This window comes from Aspergillus multicolor (genome assembly GCF_047715735.1).
Source record: "Aspergillus multicolor strain CBS 133.54 unplaced genomic scaffold BDW74scaffold_7, whole genome shotgun sequence".
NCBI classification, from domain to species: domain Eukaryota; kingdom Fungi; phylum Ascomycota; class Eurotiomycetes; order Eurotiales; family Aspergillaceae; genus Aspergillus; species Aspergillus multicolor.
In genome coordinates, this window is record NW_027395958.1 from 418,624 (window position 1) to 436,875 (window position 18,252).

Genomic DNA, 18,252 nt, shown 5'->3' on the forward strand with positions numbered 1-18,252 from the left:
ACCGCATACTCCGGGTCGGGTGCTTGCCTAGGCTTCCTCATTTATTCTTTTGTTCTGCTTCTATACCCTCCTGCGCAACTCTCTGCTGCTTGCGAACTTCAATCACCTTCTTGTTTTTAGTCTACATCATCAATCACTCGCATGGCGGACGCCACTCTGCATGATGGCCCCGCGCCAAACACGCCTTCACCCGGGGATCCAGGAGTGCCCCCCCTAAGCGCTGGATCTGGCGCCCCGTCCGCCCCAGGCTTTGAGGTCCGCGCGGGACCCCCTGTTGTTCCAGAGGAGCTGAAAGCTCGCTTGGACAAAGTTATCTATTCAGATGTAAGGCAAATCTGGGCAGAGTTCTACGCCTCCTTGTACGTGCGGGGATTGTACTAACCGGTAGTCCCATAGATCGGCGTCACCACTCTCCTGACCAGGCTGAAACAAAGCGTTGCGTCCGCCAAGGTGAGTCCATCCAGCCCACTATAATGAGTTAGGAATCCGCGATGCGCTAACGGACAATTGTGTCTACGAAGGACTTCGCCTTGTTTCTGAAGAAGAGATCGATTTTGGAAGAAGAGCACGCTCAGGGCCTGAGGAAGGTGTCGCGCACCCTGTACGATGCCGCCCATAAATCCGAGAACCGCCAGGGTACCTATAGCTACGGATGCGTTGAGATTAATGGCTTCCATGACCGCATGGCGGATCACGGGCTCCAGTTCGCTGCGTCTTTGCAGCAGATGGCCGACAATCTCAATGAACTCGCGGGTAATATCGAGCGAGGGCGAAAACAGTGGAAGCACGAAGGTCTAAACGCGGAGAAGAGGGTTCTTGAGGCGGAGGCATTGGCCGAGAAAGCCAAGTCCAAATACGATACTCTGGCGGAACAGTATGACCGGGTAAAGACCGGAGAGAAGGCAGGTGGAAAATTCGGCTTCAAGGGTACCAAATCTGTGGCTCAACAGGAAGAAGATCTGCTGCGCAAGGTTCAGAGTGCGGATTCGGACTACAAGGCGAAGGTCCAAGCTGCCCAGACGGCTCGACAAGAGCTGATCGCAACCCATCGGCCTCAGGCTGTGCACAACATTCAGCAATTGATCTCGGAATGCGACTCTGGTCTTGCCCTGCAAATGCAGAAGTTTGGTGCGCTTACCTGGATGCCATGCGTAACTGCCATAACTGACGCTTTCTAGGCACGTTCAACGAAAAGCTACTTCTAGGACAGGGTCTGTCCATCAGCCCGTTGAAAGAGCCTGGGGACAGTGGTAGTGCGCCAAAGAGTCTCCGCGAAGTGATTCAGCAAATCGACAACCAGAAAGACTACCATGATTATGTTTTGAGTCACGAGTTTAGCCCTGGTGCTATAACATCTGACCAAATCCAGTACCATCGCCATCCAGTGAGTCTTCCATCCGAGTGGTGTACATTACATCCGCCTAACTGTTGCAGACCCTTGGGGGACCCATTGCGCCTCCCGCTTCTAGTCCTCAATCTACGCAAACAAAGCGACAGTCTGTTGTAGTGCCCCAACCTGTTTCCCAGCCACCTACATCCGCACAGCCGCCCCAGATTCCAGTCCATATACCATCATCTGGCCCCTTAGAGAGCCCTCAGTCACCGCCGTATCCTGAGAATCCAGACTCCTTCGCCCCGCCGCCCTTCCAGCCTCCGTATCCGACCTCAGGAGGTCCTCCGCCTGAATCGCAGGGCATGAATCCACCTCCGCCTCCGGTGCCAAAGGAACCATATCCGGCCCCTGGCGGTGGTTACCCCTCAAACTTGAACTTGCCTCCGCTGAAGCCTGTCTTTGGACTATCACTGGATGAGTTATATGCTCGCGACGGCACGGCTGTTCCCATGATTGTGTATCAGTGCTGCCAGGCGGTGGAGTTGTTTGGGCTTGATCTTGAAGGTATCTACCGGCTCTCAGGCAGTGCTAACCACATCACTCAATTGAAGGCTCTATTCGACAATGGTATGTGTTCTCGCGAGCTTTTCCATGATATAATGCTGATTCCCGCAACAGACTCTTCCCAAGTCGACTTTACCAATCCCGAGAGCTTCAACCACGATGTGAACAGTGTCGCTGGTCTCTTGAAACAGTTCTTCAGAGACCTCCCAGATCCGCTGTTGACTGCACAAGCCTACTCTAGTTTCATTGATGCTGCCCGTAAGCTCTTTTGATCCATCCGATTCACGCCTCATACTGACATACAAATCAGGGATTGATGATGATATTCAACGGAGGGACTCACTTCACGCCATTATCAACGGTCTTCCAGACGCCCATTACGCTACGTTGCGCGCTTTAATCTTGGTTCGTTCCTTCATGTGCCTTCTGCGCCCTGTCCTTTGCTTACCTATTCCAGCACCTACACAAGGTCCAAGAGCATTATACCAACAACCGCATGAATGCAGGCAACATCGCAATCTGCTTTGGGTATGTTCCAGTCTCAATGCAAACAGTCACTTCAGAAACATCACTAACCATTTCAAGACCGACTTTGATGGGCGCCAGCTCAGGCGGCAACATTGCAGATGCCGGCTGGCAGGTACGCGTGATTGAAACCATACTCGAGAACACCTTCCAGATCTTCGACGATGATTAGACAGCTACCACACGCATATCCAGAAAACAACAACCAACTTCCGTGTTTTTGCGAGACGGGATCATACCATTATGGATAAATTTTGATCAGCACCGCTGCTTCAATGCTCGTTGGTCGTTATATGCAGTTCTATCTGAATCACGTTCTATTTAACCTTGTATTGTACATACTATTCATCTTTCGATGCGTTACTACTACCCAATGTTTATATGACACGCGAGAGCTTTCTTCTTCATAATCATACATTTTCTCCAATTTGTAACTGAGGTTTTAGAAAACGTGGTAAATAAGTACAGATTTGAAGGGTAGAAGAGCCGGGGCGGAATATTGTACCAGAATGATGAGACGCCGTACGCTCGTAATTACTATCAGAGTAAATCAGCCGGAGTGGATTGCCGGTGTATATAGGCTCGAAACCATGTTCCGCGTTGGCCCTCGGGAGCCCGAGTTCCTGGTGTGAGACCCTTGCCAATCTGTTGAGATAGGGAAGCCAGTGGTCGGGACATTGGTGCGCAAGCCCAAGTGGAGCAGCTTCGACCTCATTAAAGAGAGTCGGAATATAAGAAAGCGGGCCAGGAAGTTTACTTCCTCATTCCCATGGCCGCATCCTTCATTGCCTCATATCGCTCGGCAAATGACATCCCGGTGGCAAAGAAAGGAGAGTTGAGATCGTCGACAGTCGTGGGAGTGGCATGACCCCAGACGCGCCAGCCGTCCTCCTCACCCATCCATCGGAGTTTCTGGATGACGATGTACTCCGTGCAGTCCTGCTGCTTGGGGGCATTTTCGGCGGGGGTGCCGTTCTTTGATGCTCGTCGCTGCACCTTGCCTGTTGACTGACGGCTGGTGATTCGGAGGACGACCTGGCGCACGCCGGAATTCGGGATCTCGGGGATTTGGGTAGCACGGTCTGAAACGACGCGGATTCCGGTGAACCAAGTTGATGGCGCGCGGATGTAGCTGTCGAGGGACCAGGTGACTTGTTCGTCTCTGGGGCGGTTTTCGATGCGCTTCACGAGGTTATTTGCGAGGCCGGTGCAGCAGATGTTGCGGATTGTGCTGATTTCTCCTCTGCGGGAAACTTTGTCAGTAGATGCGGCTGATATCATGTACGATCAAGATAGGCTCACTTGGCAAAAGCAGAATACATCTGTTTATGGATGTCGCGCGCTACTAGCCGTCTTTCTTTCAACCGCAGTGGCAGCCCTTTACCCTCCGTCTTGCTGTAAACGACGAGCCTAGACACAGTTAGCTACACTCTACTCCTTCTGATTTAACGCAAAAGAAGGGCGCGGCACCCACCCCATGAAGTTCTGGAACCATGACTTCAACCACAACCATTCATACTGTAACCGCACTTTAGGTTCTTGGAAGATCGAAGGCAGGTTCCTCCACAGTGGCTTGATGAACGTTCCGGGTAGCAATCCGATATCTTGCGGCATTTCTGACCGTGCCATTTCTGAAGTTCTGATTCTCATACTGGGCTGTGCCGGTTGCTTCATTGCAAAAGACTGTGGCATTCCCTTCATTTCGCGGCTGCGCTGGGAGGAGAGCGAGAGTTGTCGGCATTGCGAGGAACCGACGGTGGAATACGACGAGATAACAGCGGTACGTGCCCTGACTGCTGACAGCAGCGGAGCGCCTGAGATTGAGGAAGCCATTGTGAAATTGGGTTTGCGAGACGACTAGAGCCCCGGAGTTGCGAAATGCGATTTTTCGGCGCTGCCAGGAAGACGCGATCACGTGAGCACCTCAGATGAGGGACTTGGAGCCGCGAGTGCGATCTAATCTCGCACGCTTCCCTCAAGGGGTTGTCGATCTGCCTTGACACCGTCCAAGCTCGCTATTTTCCGTTCAATTCCTCGGTCTCCTTTCGAATCCTGCAGGATTGTTGACAATCGTCGTTCGGGTCTCGATAAGTGGCCAGCAAGCAGGTTAGGGGCGCGGGCCGGAGTTTCCTCAGCATTGGACGCCCCCTGCCTTCATATACGTTCCCTTGACTCTACTTTCGAATTGTTTGTTCAACGGCTGCGTACGCCGTATATTTAAGGCTGGCTCCTCCTCACCGTGATGATGCTCCTCCGCCCTTCTCTCCCCGCCGCCGATCGTCTCATGAACACAACTTCCTACACTCCCGCTCAACCTCCGGTCTAATCCAACCCCCGTCATATTTCCCTACAATTGCTATACCGCCGTCCGGTTTTCGAGATAAAGAGGTGGCTTCTCCCGACTCGGCGACCGCCGCGCCGCCCTCCCCCGCGTCTACGTCCCATACATCCAGCAGCAATGATGCCAGCCATACGATCCCGTCAGCCCTACATCCACGGGTTGCAGTAATCTTGGGGGTGGATCGAAAATGGTGGATTCCTTTGGTTGTTTGCCGTGCTATGAGCACCGCGCCCGCGGCTTGGTGGGGGCTCCGTTGCGCCTTCACTTTCCTTGCGGAGCTTCTTCACATTCGACCAGGCATGGGACGAGAGGGATGGGCGGCAGCTATTGTTGGTAGTGTCAGCCAAAACTGGGATGTTGAGAGAAGATTTAGAGTAACGGAGGTAGCGTTGGCTATTATGTGGGTATGTGACACAACCGTCCGCGTTCAGACTCAGGTTCCTGGAGGGTGCAGGAATTACGTCCAATTGCAGTTTGCTAATCGACATTTACAGTGCTGTGCATCCGCATATCTTTCATATTTCTTTGCTGATTGTATGATGTCTCGTTGGTACGTTTGGCCCTCAATGCAATCTTGCCCTACTTGAAGACTCATTCTGACTGTTATTCGGATCAGGCTTTTGAATTATACCCCTCCGGCTGTTGTTATTCGTCTCCTTACAACGAACGGTTTGATTGCATATATGACTTCTTGGGTTCTCTATCTCTCTGGCGCATCTTCCGATCCTCGTCTTTTATTACCTGCATGGATCTCAATTACAACTGTGAGAATTCCCGCCCGCTCATTAGCCCGGGACCAAGTGCTGACCGCATACATAGACTTTGACATTTATCTACCATGCTACGCAGAATCGCGCTACCATCAAACGTGAAACTGCGGCGTCGCTTCTCGTCGTGTCAGTTGCGAGCTTCGTCAGCATGTCTTCCCTTCTTTTGCAGCTGCATCTCACGCGCGAGAACGAGCCCGAGGTGCCGCTTTTCGTCTTGACACGGAAAATATGGGATTTCGCTGTTGCTGTTGTCCAGCGTATGCGAGTGGCGAATGACCAGGTCAGAGAGCTGTAGACATGTATGCATAGTCGGTATCTGCACAATACTCAAGCTGTTCTTGGTACAGGAGTCAAAATAAATCATGATTTGAACGTTCATATTTCAGCCCAACAAAGTACTACATAGATCCCATCTTCTCGCGTCCCGGAATTACGGTCTTTTTCTGCACTCAGAGTAAGAATAACAATTCCAGATTATCTCAGACAGATTTAGGGTATCTGCTTAACTTGCTGAAAGCGGCAAAAACAAGACTCCAATATTCTAATGCTTTTAAATGATCAATCACTTCCACAATGGCTCACCGTTAATCAAGCCATGCGAGGTCTTCTACTCGGGTGGATGTTCGCATAGTCATCGCCCGGTGCCTCAGCCTGATGCTTCTTCACCTTCTCTGTCTGGAGCTCCTGGCCCTGGCGCTTCCTCTCCTCGGCAAGCTTCTGGTTCTTGTACTCAATTTTGGCCTTTCGGTGCTCGGATTTACCACCGCCGCCAGCACTAGCAACATTGGTCAATTGATTACTTTAATAAAGACACAGGACGGGAGACTTACGTCAATTCAACGTTGATCCGACGGGGAGGGTACTTTCCGTCATCGAACGACGAGTGATGATAGAGCTTCAGACAGGTCTTCATCCGGTCGTAGTTGTCGAACTCGACGAAGCCGAAACCGCGGCACTTGGTGGGCTTGTCTGGTTGCGTCGCCACTCGCACGGATATCGGTTGTATCTTCTCGAAGTGTGCTGTGAGGGATTCGGTGTTGGCAGAGTAGGGGAGGTTTCCTGGGGGCGCAAGTTAGCCGACCACTTTCGAAAATGCAGTTGATGGCTCAGCGCATTCTTACCAACGAAGACGATGAAGCGGGAGGCCTTCTGCTTTTGAGCGGGCTGGTTTAACTCTTGTTCGGCGCTCTCTGGCTGCTGCTTTCCTTGCTCCTCTTGCTCCTCTTGCTCCTCTTGCTCCTCTTGCTCCTCTTGCTCCTCTTGCTCCTCTTGCTCCTCTTGCTCCTTCTGCTCCTTCTGCTTCTTCTGCTCCTTCTCCTTCTTGGCCTTCTTCTTCTTCTTTTCCTTTCCCGGCTTCTCGTCCTTTACCTCTGCCTCGCAGTCAATGTCCATTGCGTCCGAGGCCTCCTGGCTGACTTCTGACTCTGGCGCATTCGTCTTTTCGGCGGGTTGCTCTTCGTCCTCGGCGGTTGCATCCTTTGATTTCTTCGCCTTCTTTTCTTTCTTATCCTTCTTCTCCTTCTTTTCTTCCTTGTCTTTCTTCTCCTTCTTTTCTTCCTTGTCTTTCTTCTCCTTCTTGTCCTTCTTCTCTTTCTTTTCCTTCTTCTCCTTCACCTCGGTCTCTTCAACCTCGTTCACGGCATCAGCATCCTTCTCCTTGCGCTTCTTGTCCTTCTTCTCCTTCTTTCCTTCCTTCTTAGACTCCCGCTTGGCCTTCTTTCCTTCGGGTTCAGCAGCAGCGATGTCGTCGACGGGGTTCTCGAGCTTGCGCTTCTTTTCGGCCATTGCGACGGTAGATTCAGTGGACTTGAGGCGGAGCTGCGGGCGTATAGCTCCGTAATCTGGTATATATAGTGCGCGAAGATGGAAGCTGCAGGACTAGCACTCCAAAAATGAGAATTTAATTCAAGACCGCGACGGAGAATTCCTTTGACAAGCAAAAAAAAATAAATATTCTGCCGGAAAATCTGGTCGGAAGATTTGGCGGTGAATCTCCGCATTGGCGCCTGAGATCTGAGGTATCTAGGGCTGCTCCACCACCCATACATGCCGAACTATCATCAACGTTAAGGACTTCTTCCTGCAGGATCACATTATGATAATGGGTTCTCTTCTATCTAGCCCTGTAAATCTAATCAATTGTGACCGAAAACTCAGCTGAACCCGTTACACTGTTCTTCTCACACTGATGGTCGTGAATTCAGTAAATTCAGCTATGGTATTGCCATAGTAGTAGTTAAGGTTCTTTCTTCCTCGTATGGTTGTAGAAGCACGCGCGTTTGGTTGAGCGTACCTACTGTTCAGGTGCACCAGAAATTTAATCTCGTAGTTGTGAACGGCTTTCCCTCCCGTCTTTCTCTTTTCTTTTCCCGTCCGTGGGGTCTCTATTCCATCCGCCCTTGTCTTGATACAGTAGGACTTCACCATGGTATGTCATAATCTCTCGTCCCTCCGAGCGACCTGTCAGATGCTTACCATGCGGACGTTGTTCAGGACTGCCACTGTACCTGGGCATCTTCGTCCTTCAACTCGAGGAACACGACTCTGCTCCCCCAAGCCAGCATGCACCAATAAAGCGCAATTCTCCGATCACTAAACTGCTTCGTGATGCAAGTCAACATACCATGCCCTCGTTGCCAACAAGATGGCTACCACGGCTACGAGTCTCCGAGCTTTGTTGGTGCATCCTTCCATCACAAACAAGAGGGATCTATAGTCAGACGCCTCTTCCTCGGAGTTCACTCACTGGTACAATTCGGTCAGCATACAGAATGGCAAGGGGTCACTATTCGAGATCCACGTTGCGTCCAGCCCGACGAGCGTTTTAGGGCACGCTGTTCGTCAATATGAGGACTGAGGACATCATATACGTCTGGGTCTTTACGCATTGGTAGGTGCCCGATCCTAGCCGGATTAGTTGCCCATGGAGCTGACTAGTATAGACATTTCAGATAATATGAGGCCCATTACAGGCATCGTCGCGTTCTGACTGCCCCGTATGCTGTCATGTCGATGCTATACGAACCCCTCTCCATCCAGAACACATGTCTCTTCATGCCGCCGGTATCCGTGGTGATGTTCACCAAATGATTGATATCCCCGATTACAGTGCTATGATGCCTCTCGTCAAGCCAAGGATTTGCCGACAGTCCCATCCATGCCGGTGCACAGCAGAATAATGTTGTGTATAGGTCGTTAAGTTGTTTGCTTCAAAGTGGATGAGTCAGCCGCTCCAAATGCCGAGATTCGCGCTTGGAGCGGGAACCACGTTTTCATCTCCGATTTGCGGCACTTACACCAAGTTCCTGGTTGCTGCATTCCCCATTTCGCATGTGTCCATACGCCCATCGGTTCCATTCCGGCGATTATTGAGTTCTAATTTATACCGATGGACCTCGAGTACCGGGGTATTCTGGGACAAAATGGATTCCCTCCACATGCGAACCTGACCACACCCCCCGGCACCTCCACCGACTCTCGGAACAACCCTAGATTTCCGCGTCCACTGGCAGGCTTTGACTTCTCAGCCAGGTCCTCGGAGCCCGGAGACATGGAGAAGACGCCGCCTGTTACAGGGAAACGGCGGGGAGGGTGTCGTAAGGCCTGTAACGAGTGCCGCCAACAGAAGGTATGTGATGCGTCTCACGCCGAAAATGCCCATTTCTCTGTCCGGATGGCATTATCTCAAAAAGTTGGACGAGTCTCGAGGTGCTGAGACCGCCATAGCTGCGATGTGATATAGTTCAAACACCCGCGGACTCCTGTTCGCGCTGTCTGCGGCTCCATATAGATTGCAAGGTTGAGCCCACTTTCAAGCGCATCTCAAAGAGAAAGTAAGACTGTTCACGGCAGTGTATCGGTGTTCACCATTCCCAACTAATGCGGCTAGGCGCAATGCTGAGATGGAGCGTGAGATTGCGGATCTCCGCCAGCGGCTTTCTAACGATGGCGGTCATGTCCATACTGCTGAAGCTAGGGTCATTGACAAGGTATCTCAGTCCCCTGAGGACATATACTATGGCCCTGAGCCTGCCAACGTGAGTCGAGGGCGGACCTTGTCCGCTAAGCTGGAACCGCACACGTTAGCCACTCCCTTAACTATGCACAGCGACGGGTCCATGCTATCCCAAGACGACGGGGCTTGGAGGCTGGAAGATGTCTCCCTATCTAGGCAAAGGATAACCAGACTATTTGACCAGTATGTTGTCTCCGCTCGATGATCTCCACCCGGGCACACCCGATGTTCATGGCACTTAGATTCTTCAAGTACTATCATCCTTTTCTTCCTCTTCTAAACCCTCAGAAGCCTCCTGAAGAGTACTTACGCCGTTGTCCGCTCCAAGCATGGACAATCATATGCGTTGCCAGCCGACGCGCTCCATCGGAGCCAGGACTGCTCAGCGCACTGTCGGGGCCATTCAGCAGATTATTATGGTCCACTATAACAGGTGTACCACAAGACTATCGTGTTGTCAAGGCCCTGTGCCTACTGTGCACTTGGCCTCTTCCTACTACAAGCCAGAGGACGGATGCTACATTCATGCTTTGTGGATTAATGATGCAAATCTCCATGCAGCTGGGGCTTCATCGTCCTGTGCAGGCTGAGGAATTTACGACGTTCCGGATGGAAGGTCAAGGGGAGGCCGTAAAGGATCGATTACAGACATGGGTCATTTGCAACATCGTCGCCCAGAAGTGAGTGAACATCTAGTTTGCGGACATGGTCAACAACTCACTTTGACCCAACAGTGTTGCAACGGGATACGGACAGCCTCCAGGGACAATCTACGATTGGGCTCTTGAACCGGCATCTCTTCGAGATGCGGATTATCACCCTTCAGAGGACTTGCGGACACGGCTACTCATTGAAAAGTTCTGTGACCGTGTAACAAAATCCCTCTACAGTAGCAGACCAGACCCTGCGGAGTTCATCAGCTCGGAAAAGCTTATTATCTCGCAGCTTCTGGAAAATGAGCTTCGAGAGATGGAGCTTGACTTTGGCAGAAATATCTCTGGTACGGCGTTCCCTTGTTCACTCCCCGGGCCCTCTCAATCGCTAACTCGAGCGTCCGGGCAGCCATAAATATGATTCACCTGCGAGCCGCAGAATTACATTTGCGATATTTTGTATTCTTAGGTTCCAACGCACGAAGTGACGACTTGACGAAGCTTTTCATCGCCACCACATCATTCCTTGGTCGAGTATTGGACCTTGAGACTTCGCCGGGCGAGCTCATCGGCCATGCAACAAACTACATCCTGCAAATGATCGTGTCAGCAGCGTTTGCGCTAATGAAATTATTGAAAAGCGACTTCCGACGGCATATTGACTTTGAGCATGGAAAGCTGCTATTCAATGGGGCCATCTCGGCGCTGAGGAGGATTAGTGTGATGGACCACGACCGGCCTGTTCGGCTAGCAGATATTCTGGCGCAGATGTGGAACGCCGGTGCTCCTGAGGAGTCCGGGGATGATACTCTACTCCTAAAAGTACGATGCCGCATGAGCATGAGTCACGTTTACGACACGGTTTGGCGCTGGCGGCACCGTTTCCGACCCATGAAGAGCACTGAAGATACACAGGCCACGGCCTCTAATCCGAATGTCTCGACGGCGGCAATTCTTCGGCAGCCGGACGGGTCCCTGGAGAATCCGGGGTTGATGTATGCGCCGAACTTTGACCACGAAGGGGCATTCTTCAACGAGGCAGGGTTCTCTGAAGTTTTCGACTCCCTCAATTGGGTCTTTGATGGGTTTCCTGATACATTTCCCGCCCCACCGGCCATGTAGTAACTCCGAATGTTTTCATATAAAAGATTTTGACGCAGAGTGATTGGACGGGACGCTGGTACATGCTAAGCTAGTTTATTTTTAGTTGAGATACCATTTGAGCAGCTTGCCGGATTAAGCGCGCAGCGCAGAGTTGAGATTTGGACTGAGGTGATCAAAGCTTTGCGAGGTGGATCAGGAACCCCGCATGTTTTCGACATGAGCATTGACGGTTCGTGTTCAGAATTATCAAGAATCCGTCCATTTGGAGGCGGGAGATTGGAGACTGATAATGGCAACTGGCAAGAGAGCATAGCATAGGGCGCGACCAACAAAGGGAGCGGAAGAGGTAGTAGTGGAATGATTCGCGCATTCCAAGGATCTTCGCCAGCTCTCAGCTCAAGTGGCTGTCTGACCTGTTGCATAAGGCGAAGGATTCATCGACGAGATGCATTGGAACTCCAGGATAGACGAACCGCGGTTGGACCATGTGTGGTTCAGGAGGTTGTCGACAATTGCAGCCATTAGATACAGTATCTAATAATTAATATGAATGAGTTTATCTATCCCCAGCGACTACTGGCTATCATTGGCGCCGGCCTCTCTTGGTCGCTGGTCGGGAGCTTCCCAGACGCCGAGCTGGTGAAAAAGGCGAAAAGACGGCGTGGTTGGTTGTCTGCTATCAAACTAAATCCTACTGATCAGATCAAGAGTCCCATTCAAAGGCCCAGGTGTCGGCAAGGCCAAGGTGAAAGAGCTTCCTGGTCTGGTCTGTTTGTAGTCGTAGTCGTAGCCTGAGTCTGTGCCTGTCCCTTTCCACTACAAGTCCGCTAACTCCATCCCCTCCTCCTCTTCCTTCTCTCGCCTCTCTGCTTCTTCCTCCCAGCAACCACCGTACTTTTTACCTCCATCCTTTCGTGTTCTTTGTTTCTGTGCAATTCTCTTCATTTCTCCCTCCATATCCCCCCGATCTGCCTTCTCCGGCTCGGATTTCTACCGCTCGATCATTCGTGACTGATCGACCGGTGCTGTTCCTCCGTGCAGATACCCCCGTTTCAGCTGTCTCTCCGCCTCTTCGACAACTATCACATATTTATATCCTTTGCGTCGCTGGATCGATTGATACCCCGAGCCCGTTTGGTTATCGTCCCAATCGTGTATATAGCCTTGGTTTTTTGAGTGACAATGGCGACTGGTCCTGCTACTCAGTCCCTGAAGGTCAGGAGCACTCCGCCAATCTTCTCTTCGGCAAGCCAGAGCGATTGGGCTAATTCCGCAACAGTGTGTCGTGACGGGTGACGGTGCTGTCGGCAAGGTTAGATTCGTCTCCGTTTCTTTCCTCCTTTCCTGTTTTTGAACTGGACATCAATGGCTAACCCAATGTTTAGACATGTCTTCTCATCTCCTATACGACCAATGCCTTCCCCGGCGAATATATACCCACCGTGTCCGTTACCACTACCAGCTCCTTCTAAGCTTCGGATCTCATATTGACGATCGACGCAGATTTGACAATTATACCGCGAGTGTGATGGTAGACGGCAGACCGATTAGCTTAGGACTTTGGGATACTGCTGGACAGGAAGATTATGACCGACTTCGCCCATTGTCCTACCCGCAGACGGATGTATTTCTCATTTGCTTCTCCATCGTCAGCCCTCCGTCTTTCGACAACGTTAAGTCCAAGGTACATATGTCCGCTGGGAAACCCCAGCCCTCGAAGAAAGCTTTCAGTCTAGGTTGCTAACTCTCATGAAGTGGTTCCCCGAAATTGAGCACCACGCTCCCAACGTCCCCATCATCTTGGTTGGCACCAAGCTCGATTTGCGAGACGACCCTGCGCAGCTCGAAAGTCTCCGTATCAGAAAGCAAGAGCCCGTTACTTACGAGCAAGCTCTGGCTGTTGCGAAAGAGATCCGAGCACACAAATACCTGGAGTGCTCTGCGCTGACACAGCGCAACCTCAAGAGCGTATTCGACGAAGCCATTCGGTATGCTTTCTCCGTGAAACCAACGATTTATGGGCCATTGGAGCTAACATTAACTCTCTAGTGCCGTCCTGAACCCGCGGCCTGCGACGAAACAAAGGAACAAGAAGTGTACAATCCTGTGAAGCGTCACGGCTTCATAAATTCTATATCTCCTTTCTCTCATTCTAACTAATATTATAAACAACTAATCCGGCGTTTCGGTTGCTGGGAGCAATCCTCCCAATCCCCCCGATTTTGATGATCTTTCTGAGTACCTCGTTGTCCACCTGATCCGGTGTCATGATCCTGATGTTTTTGCGTCATCCTGTTTGTTCTCTCTTTCAATCTGTTAGAATACAAGAGAGAGTCTTTTGGAACTGGCATATCTCTCTATTCCTTTAGCTCACCCCAGTATAAGATGTAGAACGTCATACAATGCCATGCATAGATTTGTACGCCGGGCTGTAAATACGGCGCTTTGCTGCGTCATAGAACCTTGGTGGAATGGCGTTTCGATACCATGCATCTCTATCATCCAAGATAAACAACAACCGTAGGACATCGGACTACGTAAAGTGCGGGCATGGCTATCTAAGAGAGATGATAGACATCAAGAGTCTGAAATTGTGAGAAAATAAAATCGTTATTGACGAGCATAACAAAGGCATCCAGTTTGAACACAGGACTGGCTTGACTAGCTACCCGGCAAAAAACTAAGAACGAAGACACGAAATCCCCCTCAAGAACCCTTCTGTATTGGTAGGTACTTCGATACGTATAACTCTCCCATATCGCCCGTTCACGACTTTCTGGGTGGAGTTGACGAGTGCATCGGTTCGACAAGAGGCCCGAGTCCAGCATGCCGAGTATAGGAATAGTCTAACACCATAATCTTCGCAGTTGAGGCTAACGCAATGAATAGGTGGGTAACGATAGACGACCTGTCGCGGCTGCTATCCCGGCGATAACCTGGACTGGGAAGAAGGGACCGGAACGGGACGTGGCTTCTGGCTTAGAAACCGTGAACCTTGATGGTCTTGGCATCAAGCTCAAGACCCTCCTTCTTGTCGGTCAAGAACTCCTGAACATCTTTACGCTGATCTCCTTGGAGCTGAATCACCTCACCCATCTCCGAGTCGTTGACGATGGTGCCATTGCAGGCTAGGAAGGATGTTAGCTGCGCCCACTAAGAGGCCGGCGACGAAGCGAGAACATACCGAATTTCTTCTTGATAACCTTCAAGATCTTCTTCTGGTCAAACTTCTTGGGCAGACCCTGGACCGTAGTCAAGGTCTTTCGACCATTGCGCTCTAGAGTGATGTTAGTTCCATTGGCAGAGGCGGTGAAGTGCGATAGGCGAGCTTGTGGTTGGTGAAGTCCGAGATGGATTGAAGATAGAGGTAGCACGTACGTTGAATCCGTATGTGGATGTAGTTTTGAGACTGCTTAGTCTCGCCGGTGTCTTCGTCAGCTTCGGCGAAGGGGTCTGTGGAAGCACGTGTCAGCTTGAGATCGCGACCAGGATTACCCCGCCAAAGGGCCCACGTATATCGCAGAATGCAGAGGAAGCAGCGAGCGAAGCTCAACACAATAACCGCAGCCCCGCTCGTAGGAAAGTATATATAGCCAGTTCCATGAGTGTAGGCAGTGATCCTCCAAACTGCATCGCAAGCTGGTGGGGAGACGGCGTTGGGAAGAAAGGGGTGGCAAGGCGCTTACCGAAGGTCTTAAGGTTTTCGATGGACATAAACTCGGCCTTTAGTCGTAAACGGCCTTTAAAAGCGGTTCTGTGAAGTAAAGCTGGAGGGGAGATTTTAATCTCTGTGATAGCAATCGCGGGTCTGCGTGTGTTTGTAGTATGGAGCGTTGGAGTGTGATGTGGATGAAGGAAGGAAAGATCCTTTTTGAGGGGCGCGGTGTTGGGCTGTGGGGAAGGCGGTGTAGGCGCTCGGTGACTAATCGGCTTCACCACCAGAGTGTGACTGTACGGCGTGCTTCCTCGCCGGTCTTTGTTCTTTGTTTCTGCCACTGCAAGCCTTGTACTACTCAAGAACCTATCGCTTTGACTGCTAGACGCCGCCAAGCCTACTGGAAACACTGCTGCGTGAGAAAATGCTTGCAAGGTGCATGACCTATTCCGATGATGTGGCAAGCAGTGGCAAACCATCCGACTCCGGCCCCAGGTCTGCTGTCAAGATCAAGGGGTGCCTTCACCGGGCCGTAATTTTCAGGGGCAGGTTTGATGGGATATCAAATCTTTACATCAATATTACAAGCAACACATATATGCTCTCATCGAAAGCCCAGGTCCGCAATATGTACATCGTGTCGCGAAACCTTCTATCCCCGATTTTGGCGATGCCACGAGCGCTAGTATAAACCTGAGACACGTGCATTCTTGCCTGCGCTTTCCCACCTACATTGAAAGCCGAAGAAATCGTAGACCGCTTCACGGAGCTGGTGTGGGAGACGGCGTTGGAACTGCGCCAGCCTTGGGGGCTGTAGGAGGGAGGAATATGGGAAGGTAGGTCTGCGAATGACGGGTTAGAGTCTTGCGCGTTCTTGGAAGAATGTCTTTCGGGGTGCAGCGACGTACAACAGCCAAAGCCATCACTATATCAAAGTCAGTCATCATTTTTCAAGCGGGTACAGATGGCGCAACGTACAAGACATGCCAACAGACATGTATGCTGGTGTAGTAGCATTCTTCTTCTGTTCTTCGGTCTCACCGAGCCAGGACTGGAGCGAGAAAACCATAGCGACCCTGATACTGGTTAGGATTGTCTGGAAAAGTTTGGGGCTGCCGCCTCATACCATCCAATCATCCTATTTAGCGGAGGATTAATCAATGGCCAGTTGATAAACGGGTATACGAGCAATTGCTAGCTCACCTGTTTCGTGTGAACATCTATGAAAGTGTCAGTAATCGGTGCGCCTAACTCCGCAAGAACTCGAGGAGCAACCCACCGCTGCCATTGGCATTGTGCTGGACATTGCCCCTAAGCCAAATGTCAGCCGAAGGAAACGGAGCTTCCATAGTACGCGGTTTTATGGTGAGGTTGTACCGGTCATATCCGCATCGTTCTTGTCCTTGGGTGGATCAACGTAGGGAATGGCTGTCGCATCGTCGATGTTAGCAACAGGCATCCAGAACAAAAGCGCGAGATATTCAGGAGTCTGAGAAGCAGCATACCAAGGTCTAGCCGTCGCATATCCTTCTTGGACGTCATCTTTGATTGTGGACTTTCGAAGCTGATTCCGTGCACCTAGGAAAAAGACCCCAGATTGAGAGGCGATGCTGGCATTCGTGATGGTTCCCGCCAAGCCTAATGCGGCAAGCTCGGGGCTGGCTCCGTCTCGGGCTCTGGGGCCAGACGCTTATCAACTTATCGTTATCAGCTTCGCCTTCAAATCGTTCTGATCCATAAAATCGGATAGGTTCTCTTATGGAGGCTGATAACCAATTTGTGCTTGTCAAATCATTCAGCTGTGCTCGGGCAAGGCTCACGGATAGTTCGTCTATTGTTACCTTACATTACGCCGAGTACGGAGTATCTGATTTGTACTATTCGCTCCTGTGGCGAGGAAATATGTCTTCTCCGGAGTACGGGGTACTGCCGGCTCTCTGTTTATCTTAGATGGATGCGTTGTCCGAAAACATCGACATCCGAAAATGATATTTCAGAACCAACCGCATGACAAGTGCCTTCCTGCTCGTCTCTGCATCGCGACTGATCAGAGACACCAGAGGCCAGGCCTGGATGAGTTGTCCTGCGTCTCGAAGTGGATAAGATATGCTTGTTTCCAGCTGATTTCTCAGTTTCGGTATGTGATTTCCAGCGTAGCACTGCATCTGCAGCCCGGACTTGTTTGACTGAGCGATCTGTCAATCATCTGTGCCTTATCGATTTCCGGGCCTCCGCGAGAGTTTGTTCGCTTACGGAGTATACACCCGTCTCATATCTACGTCTCCGAACGTCCCGTCCGAACCACCTTGTCTCTTGGCCTGGCAGACAGCGCCCATCTTCGACTTACTGATGGATGCTGTGGTCTGGCTATTGTTGGGCCCAGTTCATAGTCATTGCAGGTGCCTTTCAATACACCGGATAAATCTATAGCCTACATCTGCCCAGCGGTGCAAAAAGGAAGGTCGAAGTCGCCCGAATCATACGGTGTGTCATGCCACGGTATTTTCATACTCCGTGGACAACCTCGGGAGGTGACCCGACAGCAGGAGTGGATATCGTCAAGTGCGGCTTATGGGGGCATGTTAAAACAAAAGACGAGGAACATCGCCCGAAAGGCACTCAGCAAAAAGTACGGCGTACGTCCAAGCTGCACCGTGATCAATCCGATCTTACAGGGGCATCCCATCCACGTCCACTCCCTATGGAACAAACAACCCTGAAAATGTTACCCATAAGCCCTGATTCTATGTACGTTCGCACTCCTTATCTCCAGTTGTTTACCCTGGCCCCCGATGTCCCAATCGGAATGTCAAATCTCGCAATCAGCGGGCGTATTTCCGTCCAGGCTGTTTCTTGTGCCAAGCAAATGAAGGAGTCTTGCCGGGTTCCCGACAGTTCCGTATCGAGCTCTCTCGCTTGAAGCCTTGAACCTAGGGGTCTGTCTCGCCGTATGTAAAATATCGTAGTCTCCTATTTAGTACGGACTATGTACAGATTGGTGGGTGGGACGACAGATTGCCCAGGAAATAATGTTCCGTGCTAATGCATGGCTAGCAGGCGTAGGTACGAGACTATGGTCCCTCTTTCTGAGTGTTTGATACCCTTGCGACCGGCCTTCCCCAGGCTGAACCATCCTGTATGCATAGATAGCTGCAAGAATGAACTGATTCAAGTCTCCTTGAGGTCTCTGAGTACCGTAGTCCACTACCGAGTGAAAGTCACCCCATGAACCCCTCCCCATGAACCCCTCCCCATGCGAATAATATAGACCTGTATTTTACGGTAATACCCG

The 18,252-nt window shown here is 51.1% G+C and overlaps 7 protein-coding genes across 7 annotated transcripts; 4 read left to right on the forward strand and 3 right to left on the reverse strand.

Annotated features, from left to right (window-relative positions):
- Positions 1 to 46: 46 nt before the first annotated feature.
- rgd1 (putative Rho GTPase activator (Rgd1)) lies at positions 47 to 2,834 on the forward strand. The gene is made up of 9 exons (XM_073723950.1): positions 47 to 324; positions 397 to 450; positions 522 to 1,128; positions 1,179 to 1,384; positions 1,435 to 1,960; positions 2,012 to 2,155; positions 2,208 to 2,302; positions 2,355 to 2,425; positions 2,483 to 2,834. Exons 1-9 carry the CDS (start codon positions 142 to 144, stop codon positions 2,592 to 2,594), a joined length of 1,998 nt encoding a protein of 665 aa, XP_073585631.1. The 5' UTR covers positions 47 to 141; the 3' UTR covers positions 2,595 to 2,834.
- BDW74DRAFT_129711 (uncharacterized protein) lies at positions 2,637 to 4,618 on the reverse strand. Its single transcript, XM_073722261.1, has 4 exons — positions 3,897 to 4,618; positions 3,725 to 3,832; positions 2,928 to 3,665; positions 2,637 to 2,856 (listed from the first exon to the last, which is right to left on the reverse strand). The coding sequence occupies exons 1-3, from the start codon at positions 4,253 to 4,255 to the stop codon at positions 3,176 to 3,178; spliced, it is 957 nt and encodes a 318-aa protein (XP_073585632.1). The 5' UTR covers positions 4,256 to 4,618; the 3' UTR covers positions 2,637 to 2,856; positions 2,928 to 3,175.
- A 14-nt stretch (positions 4,619 to 4,632) lies between these two features.
- On the forward strand, positions 4,633 to 5,958 carry BDW74DRAFT_129685 (uncharacterized protein). The gene is made up of 4 exons (XM_073722259.1): positions 4,633 to 5,167; positions 5,258 to 5,313; positions 5,380 to 5,527; positions 5,583 to 5,958. Exons 1-4 carry the CDS (start codon positions 4,982 to 4,984, stop codon positions 5,826 to 5,828), a joined length of 636 nt encoding a protein of 211 aa, XP_073585633.1. The 5' UTR covers positions 4,633 to 4,981; the 3' UTR covers positions 5,829 to 5,958.
- Positions 5,959 to 6,016: 58 nt separating this feature from the next.
- On the reverse strand, positions 6,017 to 7,452 carry BDW74DRAFT_129708 (RNA-binding protein). Its single transcript, XM_073722260.1, has 3 exons — positions 6,655 to 7,452; positions 6,364 to 6,592; positions 6,017 to 6,308 (listed from the first exon to the last, which is right to left on the reverse strand). The coding sequence occupies exons 1-3, from the start codon at positions 7,316 to 7,318 to the stop codon at positions 6,122 to 6,124; spliced, it is 1,080 nt and encodes a 359-aa protein (XP_073585634.1). The 5' UTR covers positions 7,319 to 7,452; the 3' UTR covers positions 6,017 to 6,121.
- A 1,469-nt stretch (positions 7,453 to 8,921) lies between these two features.
- BDW74DRAFT_189972 (transcription factor domain-containing protein) lies at positions 8,922 to 11,356 on the forward strand (the record flags this gene model as incomplete). The annotated part of the gene is made up of 6 exons (XM_073732088.1): positions 8,922 to 9,161; positions 9,260 to 9,366; positions 9,423 to 9,731; positions 9,791 to 10,228; positions 10,283 to 10,548; positions 10,611 to 11,356. 6 exons carry the CDS (start codon positions 8,922 to 8,924, stop codon positions 11,321 to 11,323), a joined length of 2,073 nt encoding a protein of 690 aa, XP_073585635.1. The 3' UTR covers positions 11,324 to 11,356.
- A 743-nt stretch (positions 11,357 to 12,099) lies between these two features.
- Positions 12,100 to 13,727, forward strand: racA (putative Rho GTPase Rac). The gene is made up of 6 exons (XM_073723951.1): positions 12,100 to 12,520; positions 12,585 to 12,617; positions 12,691 to 12,749; positions 12,809 to 12,989; positions 13,061 to 13,293; positions 13,355 to 13,727. Exons 1-6 carry the CDS (start codon positions 12,488 to 12,490, stop codon positions 13,413 to 13,415), a joined length of 600 nt encoding a protein of 199 aa, XP_073585636.1. The 5' UTR covers positions 12,100 to 12,487; the 3' UTR covers positions 13,416 to 13,727.
- Positions 13,728 to 14,284: 557 nt separating this feature from the next.
- On the reverse strand, positions 14,285 to 16,502 carry BDW74DRAFT_176511 (uncharacterized protein; the record flags this gene model as incomplete). The annotated part of the gene is made up of 12 exons (XM_073728620.1): positions 14,285 to 14,433; positions 14,490 to 14,582; positions 14,684 to 14,758; positions 14,992 to 15,113; positions 15,726 to 15,802; positions 15,869 to 15,885; positions 15,939 to 16,036; positions 16,087 to 16,098; positions 16,164 to 16,180; positions 16,240 to 16,271; positions 16,338 to 16,388; positions 16,466 to 16,502. The coding sequence occupies 12 exons, from the start codon at positions 16,500 to 16,502 to the stop codon at positions 14,285 to 14,287; spliced, it is 780 nt and encodes a 259-aa protein (XP_073585637.1).
- Positions 16,503 to 18,252: the final 1,750 nt, after the last annotated feature.